Source organism: Miniopterus schreibersii (genome assembly GCF_964146895.1).
Source record: "Miniopterus schreibersii genome assembly, chromosome: 2".
NCBI lineage: Eukaryota > Metazoa > Chordata > Mammalia > Chiroptera > Miniopteridae > Miniopterus > Miniopterus schreibersii.
The window spans coordinates 143,014,153-143,023,690 of record NC_138102.1 but is presented as its reverse complement, the minus strand read 5'-3'; the positions used below and the strand labels follow the sequence as shown (position 1 = coordinate 143,023,690).

Below are 9,538 nucleotides of genomic sequence, written 5' to 3'. Positions count from 1 at the left end.
GTCCCACCCTCTTTTGTGCAGGGCAGCAGTGGTTTCTGCTCTCCCATGCATACAGTTCAAATTCCTCAGCAGGAGCTTTAATGTAACTTCTCCGTTAAGAGGTGCAACATGAAATTGATGGTCCAGACTCTTGTTCCCTGCTCCTTCTTCTATAACTTAAATTCAGAAAATAATAGGATCTTAGGGATTTTGAAGCTCATCAACTCAATCTCCCTTCTTACCTAGGTATGTTTTGTTTTTCCATCTTCTCTTCACCAAACATCTTTCTCCATCTTCCACTTTCCCTTGGATTCAACTGATTGGTGTTTTAAAAATCAAAACCTGCCCAGCTGGGCGTGGCTCAGAGGTTGAGCGTCAACCTAGGATCCAGGTGATCAGGGTTTGATTTCCGGTCAGGGCACATGCCCGGGTTGCGGGCTCGATCCCCAGCTGGGGGCGTGCAGGAGGCAGCAAATCAATGACTCTCATCATTGATGTTTCTATCTCTCTCTCTCCCTCTCTTTTCCTCTGTAATCGATATATTAAAAAAAAAAAAAAATCAAAACCTAACAGGCATCAGCAACACTATCCCACAGCACTCATCCAATTATAGACTACGTTTTATGTATGCTTCTCCACATACATTCCCACCCCCATACTAGTGTGTGTCTCCCATCTCCATACTGGTGAGCTTTGGCAGAGAATGCTGAACAAAAAGTCCTGAATTAATTTATTCACTGGCTTGTTTTCTGTTCTGAGCTTAGGTGAGGTTTTTTTCTTGAGCTGAAGCCTTCCTGGATAGAGTGGGTAAAAGCAGAAGTTTCTTATCTACCCCAGATTCACAGGGCATTCTCAACCATACTCGTCACTTTTATTATATACAATTATATACATTATATATAATCCCACTTCATTCATTTCATTTATACCAGTTGGATTTTGGGTCCATAATTTAAATCTTTTATTTATGTATTTATTATTGAATTTATTGGGGTGACATTGGTTAATTATTTAGGTTTCAGGTGTACAATTCTGTAATACATCATCTACATATTGTATGTTTACCACCCAAAGTCAAGTCTCCTTCTGTTTACTCCCCCACCCCCCCAATAATTTAAATCTTTTAAATGTCAGCCAATGCATCTTGCCTAGTATCTGTAACTGCTGTGCTGAGCCTGGTCATGTTAGAGACTTGATTTGCCCTGGAAAGATAAGATGTTTTTCCTACTAACCCTCACCTTCAGCCAGGCCAGTGATTCTTTTTTCAGACAGTATAGTGAGGTTTTGCCCAAAGGCATGATGAATTAAATCAGATTCAAGGGGCCCAGGGAAATGACACATCCTAAGGCTAGCCTGGTCTTTTCTAAATAACCACCAAAAGCAGCTCCTTCCATATCCCAGAAACAGGATCACTTTCTCTAGGCCATCTCAATCCAGACAGCTCAGGTCATTGCTCCACAGATGCATTCTCCTTCAGGATCATCCCAAACAATGGGGAACGGATATTGATTTTTTTTTCAGTTGCATCTGGGACATTTTGCCAAAAGCTTCTGCCAGGTTTTGAAGTGGACTGTTAAGGAATTAAGGAGAATGAACTTAATTCTCAGAAGAGAACCCTTTCAATATCTCTTTCCTGGTCTTCTCCCCCTCTCATCTCACTATCTCCCGAATCTTAACTTGTTCCTTTCTTTTCCTTCTATCAGTGATTCAGGGATTGGATGAGTCTCTGTGGTTTGTTTTGCCCTGAAGAGCAGAAGGCTACGGTCCCAGCTGGTGTTACCAAAGCAGCATACTAATTCCATGCCATGGTCCTGGGTCAAGATCTGCACAATCTGATTGGCCATATCACCTCGGATGGCAAGGGAGTGGAAGTGGTCAAAATCATGGAGGCCCAGCTTTCGAAGACGCCTTGCAGCTGCCCGGTAACATTTCCAGGGCTGTGGCTCCACAAGGAGGTAGTGGCAGAGGGAGGAGAGGTGAGCCAGGAACTCCCACAGGCCCTGGTCCCCATGGTTCAGATGAATCCACATGGTTATTGACATGCAGAAGCCAATGTCAAAAACTGAGCGTCCGAATTGGCTTAAGAAAGAGCTCAAGAGAACTTTCCGGCTCCTTTGATTCATGAAGTCCAGGGTAATAAAAGTCAAGGCATCAGGAAATGGGCATTCTTTTTCAGCTCGCTCCACCAGGACTGGATCTATGTCACAGCAGAGGAGACGGAGTTCTCTTGAGGCATCTGAGTAGGTCTCCCCATCACGTAGGGAAAGGAAGTGTTTGTACAGAGCCACACTTAGATCCTAGAGGAATCCAAAAGAGCTTTGTCACTGCAGCTTTCAACCAGTGAATAGAAGAGAAGCTTATCTCTTATCCTCTTTTTAAAAATTTGTTTACAGTATTACAGATGTCTATCCCCTTATCTTTTTTATTTTATCTTTATTTTTTCCCCATCACCATTTATCCCCCGTATACATACCTTCTTCCACCTCCACCTCCCCAACCCCTACAATCACCATACTTGTCCGTGTCCAAGAGTTTTTTGTTTGTTTGTTTGTTTTTAATATATCCTTATTGATTTCAGAGAGAGGAAGGGAGAGGGAGAGAGAGATAGAAACATCAATGATGAGAGAGTCATTAATCGGCTGCCTCCTGCAAGCCCCCCACTGGGGATCGAGCCTGCAACCCGGGCATGTGCCCTGACCAGGAATCGAACAGCGATCTCCTGGATCCTAGGTCAATGCTCAACTGCTGAGCCACACCTTGCCAGGCCGAAAGTTCTTTCTTATTTTTATTTTAGCCTGTTATCTTACACTGCCACCTACTCCTGGCTTTAGAGGATGTGAGACTCCAAAACTATAACCTAAGGAAGGTGGACAGTTTTCCACAAAGCAGGCTCTCAGCGCCCTCCAGGGGTAACAGGCTGTAATGAAACATTTCTAGCTTTGCTCTCCTGATTCTGATGGCAGATTGGGTTGTATGGTTGAAAGTTACAGCCCAAGAGATGCAGGAAAGGAACTAGAACAGTATTTTCCAGCTTAATATGCTGGTAAACTCGCTATCTTTTTGTTTTTTTCTTTGGGTATCTCAGGCTCCAGTAAGGAGGGAAGGGTTCCAGAGGCATCACCAGTGTTCTTACCAGGAAGGTGAGGAATAGAGCAAGCACCATCTTATAAAAACCTGCTTCTCAGACAGGTGGTTATGAAAATACATTCCAAAAAGTCCTCACCCAGCCTTCATTCTACAGCTTCAATTTTACTACCTATCCTATGCCTCACCACCCCCTCTGAGACTTATTCTGCTTCTGCACCCATCACTCCCAAGTCACTGCTGACCTCCTTCTTCAATGATCTGATTCTCACCATCTTAGCACTTTTTGACTCTTAAGTCACTATCTCTTTCTCTAACTTTGACTTCTGTAACCACTATTACTAACTCAAACTTGTGTTCTTCTATACATCTTTCCCAAGGCATTGTCCTATTCACTACTTCATTTGCTCTTTTCAACAATCCTGTAAGGAAATATTTATGCCTTTTGTGCAGGTGAAGAAATGTGGCTGGAAACAACCCAGATGTTCTATAATAGTGGCATGGATAAATAAATGTGATGTAGTAATTAAGATGGAGTACTAAATAGCAGCTAAAAATGAAGGAATTCAGCGAAGTGCAGCAGTATGAATGACTTTCACAAATTTATAATGCTGAGTAAAAGAGCAAGACATAAAAGAAAATATATAAGCTTCCATTTATATGAAGTTCAAAAATGGATAAGATTAAACTTCATTGTTTAGGGATATCAAAATAGTGAGCTATAAAGAAACAATAATAAAAGTCAGGCTAGTTCTTACTTCTTGGTGGAGGGGGGCGCGGTTTATGAACAGGAAAAGGCATATAGGGGACTTGTGGGCTACTGAAAATGTTTTATTCCTGATCTAGAAAGTAGTCATAAAATCATCTGCTTTATAATAATTCATAAGTGTAGATTTATGTTTTATGCACTTTTCGCTATGTGTGGTATAGTTCACCAAAACAACTGTATTTTAAAAACTATGGCTTAGAGGCTAGAGACTACTTGTCCAATGTCACATGGTTAGTACACAGCAAGAGTTAGGCTACGTTCAGTTCTTTCTTCTACACCAGGCTACTCACTCTTCAATGGGCATACATATCACCTAGAGATCTTGTTAAAATAAAGGCTGATTTAGCAAACTGGGGTGGGGGCTGAGATTATTTCTAATAAGCTTCCAAGTCATGCCAATGCTGTAGATCGAGGACCACACTTTGAGTAGGAAGGTTGTACACTATGCCGCTTAATTTCCTTACTATCTATTTACTTCTTTGCTGTCTCCCTCCTCCTATCTGATCTTGGGTGTGCCCCATGTTTGACCAGCCATTTTGTCACACCAGTCCCTCCTCCACCACATCTCTTCATCCTCTCCATCCTCAATTCCTCAGCCCTAGAGTCCCTTGGAAGTTTAAAAAAGAAAATACAGACTCAGGGCTTAATATCCCAAGATCCTAATTCAGTAGGTCTAGAATGGGGCCTAGGAATTTTTAAAATTTAAACAAAGCACCCCATAAATTATGGCACATCTGTACAATAAAATATTATGAAGCTACTTAAAAGAATGATGTGACATAAATGACCTTCAAATTATTAAATGAAAAGCCAGGTGCAATACAATATACAGATGATGTATTATAGAACTGTACACCTGAATCCTATAAAACCTGATTAACCAATGTCACCCCAATAAATTCAATAAAAAGGCAAAAAAAGCAAGGTGCAAAATAGTGTCTACTATTTGTAAAACTAAAAGAGGGAAGATATTTATACATACATAAATGCTTGTATACACATAGTATGCATACCCAAGAAATTATAAATAGTAGTTGCCACTGTGCAGAGAGGAAAAGGATGATTTAGGGTGAGTAAAGACTTGCTCCCTAAATGTACAACCAGGTTGGGAACTACTGCCCTTGTTAACTGCCTCTACTGTGTATATATACACCCCTGCCAACTTTAAAATCTGTGGTTTCCTAAGCCTTAAACCTAGTCTCTTTTCCATTGCTTTTCCTATCTGACTTCCTACATCATTATAGTGCAGAAATGTTTGCAGGGGGCTCCCTGACACCCACCCATTTGCTCATTCTACCTTTGAGTCTATATTCAAGTGCCCCCTCCCCTTTATCAGCTGTGTCTCTATAGCCTTCAACCCTCCACCAAAATCTCTTCTGAGGATGCCCAGCAACACAATAAAATTCTCCCCACCCTCTCCTGCTCCTGGAGGTAGAGCGAGGGCATTAACTTTTGAAGCATTTGGTGTCAGAGAGACATTTCGCTATTTTGCATGTGGTTTAACTATAACCATTATACTTTTCGATAATAAAACGTGGCAATGCCTTCCTCCAGTAGGATGCTGTGTTTCTGCTTCTCAATCCTCTACAGCGTACTCAGTAAACTCATTGCTGAAATATCAACCTGACTCCTGGGCCCGTCCTGCACCGAATGGCACACGAATCTTAATTCCAGGCACGATTCTGTTCCCTGGCTCATCTCTTCCAGTAAACCAATCCCAACCCCACGCCCCCACCCCCCCCTCTCCCGGCCATGTCGCCAGCCACGCTGGACATGAGGCAAGCGCCAGAAGCCCAGATACGGTGGCCCTTCCCACCCGAGGTTTGGCCTAGGGGTGGCTAACGCGGAGGCGGGGACTCGGGAATTCCGCACGTAGTTGAGTAAAATTCCGTCACAAGAGTCCTAAGACAGACGGTGCCGGGACCCTGAAGGGCAGCTATAGTAGCAGCACGGAGTCCATCAACGCTACGCCTTTAAACGAATTTTGGGAAAGGTGTGATGCTACGCCCAGGCCAGAGCCCCAGTGGACATGGAGGCAGCCAACCGCTGGACTCCCTGACCTCCGATCCCTCCCCTCTCACTCACCCCGGAGTTACACCCCACGTCTAGCCCCAGAATCGGCTTCGTCTCGGGACCCTGAGGGAAGAGCCGGCTAAGCAGCTCCGGAGGCAGGAGGCGGAGCCGTTCCTCTGGAGAGTGGAAGCGGGAATAATGAGGGAAATTTCCGAACGGGGCGGCGCCGGGTTCCAGAACTCGCGGTCCCTCTTTCACCGCGGCCTCCTCTACGCCTCCGGTGTTCTGTTCGGTGGACGCCGCCATTAGCCTCAGTCCGGCGTCTCTGTCCCGGCGGAACCGGAAGTCGGGAACCTGCGGCCGCGGCGCCAGTGCGCCTGCGCTGAATGGCAAAGGCGCGTGGGTATGAGGGCGGCGCCCACTGAGCGAGCGCTGACGGGGCGTTTGGTTTAAGTTACAGAGGCCTCGCCTAACCTGGGAGGTGGTTAGTAGTATTACCCCATTTTACAGGTGAGGAAACGAGCAGAGTGGTTGTGACTTCCCCAAGCGGACATAGTTTCAACTTGGATTATCTGTATATGTGCTGCCGAAGCGAGCATCAACTTGGACTGTCTGGAACGAGGAGTTCGTTGGGATCTTGTAAATCGATTTTGGTCTAACTTCCTTCCTTTACAAATGTATAAAGTGAGACCCAGAGAGTAGAAATTACGTGTCCAGGGTCACACAGTGAAACTATGACACAGGAATCAGCATTCGGTTTATCCCGTGTTGTCAGGAAAGGGTGGCCAGGAGCCATGTGTCACTTGAGGTGTCAAAAGACCCAAGTGGCCCTGCCTGCCAGGTGGGACAGGTGGACAGAGCAAGTGCAGACTGTGACCCTCTCGAGAGGTAAGGACTAAGCCTTAAGAGCCAGCACTTAAGAGTGCTTACCAGGTGTCAGACACTTTTCTAAGCTCTTTATATGTATTAAACTTAATCTTCACACCAACTGTCAGGGATAAATACTGTCCCTTTTATGTAGATAAGGACTTTGGGGCACAAGGAAGTTAGTCACTAGCCCAAGGTAACACAATTAGAAATGGTAGTACCGGGATTTGAACCTAGGCGGTTTCGCTCTAGAGGGTGTGCATGCAAACATGTTATTCAAATCTTGAATCTCCTATGCCTACTATCATAATGCTTGGGCCAAAGATGCTCAATAAATATTTGTTGAATGAAAACTCAATGTCAACAAATGCTACTGGGAAAACTGGTTATTCATATGCAAAAGAATGAACGTAGACCCTTATTGAAAGGTTAAGGTGGGTGGTTTGAGGGCAGGCTAAATAGCCTCTCAGATTGTGGATAAATAAAAATGGAATTTATGTAAGGAAAGGGGATGGGGTGGGGGATGGGGATGTCCAAAGGGAAGGGTTACACAGCACTGAGTCAAAGGGTATTGGGTCCATGATGGCAGCAAAAATATACATGAGATGGCGAAACAAGGAAGGTACAGAGAAGAAGTAACAGGAGAACCTTCTTGGTGTAAAGGATGATGCTCCAATCAACTGAGCCACCTGGCCAGGGCTGAATATTACTTTTTTTCTTACATTTTTGGCTATTTACTCTTTGATTCTATCTTCATATGACAGTAATTTGATAGTACTCCTTTACAGAGAGGATGACTAAGAATTTAGTCTTTTCTTAGCATGGCAGACCAAATTTATTTTATTTTTTGATTGTTTAGAAAAGTTTCATGTTCACAATTTGTTATTGGCAATATCGTGTAAATATTTAGTTTCGTTATCAAAATGGGGAAAGACCTTGATCAAAATTTCTTTCATCTATGAGCTGTAAGATTCCAGAGCATTTCAAATTTTCTTGTGCAGGGACTAATCTTAGATGTACTCTCTGAATTGATTACATCTACTAGCCAATTTGTCTTTGAAAACCTCATTATAAGTAATGTATTATGACTTTTTAATTATCTGTGTCAATATCAGTAATGTATATCATCAAAAATGTAAAAAAGATTGGAATTCTGATAAATTGTATTCTGAACAGTTCTCATCAAAAAAGAAAAAAATGAATGATACATTTAAAATGATACACACTGTGTTACTGAGTATATTGCCAACAAGACAAAACTTCTTTGGATTGGATGTCAATAAGGACAGAGACTTCTGCTTATATTTTTGTACAGCTGATGATGGGAAGAATTTTCTTCAGATTAGCTTCTGGCTTTATACATTTTCAAATTTGATTTTCCTCCAGTACCTTACACTTCTGGTGCCAGGTGCTGTAGGAAATGTTTAGATCTTGATTTGAACTTTGGCCTTGCACCTACAAGTCACAATTCCAGGTGAGTTAGCAAATAAGTAGGTAGATAAGGCTCCTGGAGCTATCCCTCCATCTGGGCGGTGGGTCATAGCTCAACTATGCGTGCAAGTAATTGTAAACCAGGTGAATAAATCCCAAATGGAATGTATCCCAACTAAACTTCCCCTTAGCTGGATTCCAAAAATGCCTGTGGCTATTCCAGTGCCATCTAACACAAAGGGGAATGTGAAGGAGGGCAAGTTGAAGTGGAAATAGACAGCAGTCTTAACCAACTACAGTTAAAATATCTTACTTTTTCAAACTTTATAAAAACCTTGTGAACATAATTCTAGGGCCTTGGAAGGGTCTTGTGTGTAAGTGAGGACCCTGAAGCTTGGACTTCATTAGCTCCACAGTAAATCCATCTCTGTTTTGCACACAGCATGTACCCAAGCACTGTTAAGAAGTGGAATTGAAAATATCCAAGATAGAAATAATTCACATGTATAGTGGCTCCTATGACCTTGCAAGGAGGCTTGTGCGACTGACATCCTGGCCCATGGTCCACCCCATCCTACTCTCCCATTCTGTCCCTCTCTAATCATGCCTCAGAGATTCTGCTCAGTTTCTGACCTCCCGCCTCCCTCATTGCCTACAGTTGGGGCTCAGGGGGCCTTGGAACTGAGGATTAAGCACTGAGGATAAACTGTATACTTTAAAATATTGAATGTATTTTCTGACATAAGCAGTGTTCCAACAAGGGACTCATACCTGGACTTTCAGAACACAGCCCATCTATAAATGGAGAATTTACTCTTTAATATAATTGAAAAATTCTGCAATTAGTCCCTGTAGAGTTTGAAATCACTTGGAATAATAACCATACAATTTATAAATGGAGTGTTATAGCTGAAAGGCAACCAAGAGAGTACCATTCTAAACCCTTCATTTTCAGATGAGGAAACAGACCCAGGAAGTAAAGGCGCTTTCTCCAAAGGTGGAGTAGAATTAGGCAGGGTAGACTAAGTGCTATAACAACCAACCTCCAAATCTCAATAAAGGTTTATTTCTCCCTTATGTCACAGTTCAGTGTGGGTCAGTGGGGGAGAAGGGAAGGATCCTCTGCTTCTCAGAGACTTCATGGACTCATCTAGAAGTTCTGCCTTTCCCAGGGGCCCTGAAGTCCTCAAGTAGTCTTCTATATCTGGCTCAGAAGAGGGAGGAGAGAGCCTGGAGAATCTCAAGTGATGATTTTGGGGCCAGGTCCAGAAGAGGCATTCCTTACTTTCACACACGTTTCATTGGCCAGGATTCAGTTCCATGGCCCCCACCTGGATACTAGAGGGATGGGGAATATAGCCTAGCCATGTGTCCAGGAAGAACAAAACATGGATT

The 9,538-nt window shown here is 43.2% G+C and overlaps 1 protein-coding gene across 1 annotated transcript; it reads right to left on the bottom strand.

Moving 5' to 3' along the window:
* Nucleotides 1-830: 830 nt before the first annotated feature.
* BCDIN3D (BCDIN3 domain containing RNA methyltransferase) lies at nucleotides 831-6,181 on the bottom strand. The gene is made up of 2 exons (XM_081128027.1): nucleotides 5,918-6,181; nucleotides 831-2,276 (listed from the first exon to the last, which is right to left on the bottom strand). The coding sequence occupies exons 1-2, from the start codon at nucleotides 6,149-6,151 to the stop codon at nucleotides 1,638-1,640; spliced, it is 873 nt and encodes a 290-aa protein (XP_080984153.1). The 5' UTR covers nucleotides 6,152-6,181; the 3' UTR covers nucleotides 831-1,637.
* Nucleotides 6,182-9,538: the final 3,357 nt, after the last annotated feature.

Excerpts from the sequence above, each read along its gene's own strand:
- BCDIN3D (XM_081128027.1), bottom strand. The coding sequence starts at position 6,151 with ATGGCGGCGTCCACCGAACAGAACACCGGAGGCGTAGAGGAGGCCGCG. Across the intron at positions 2,277-5,917 it reads ACGTGGGGTGTAACTCCGGG|GATCTAAGTGTGGCTCTGTA; the intron begins GTGAGTGAGAGG and ends GGATTCCTCTAG.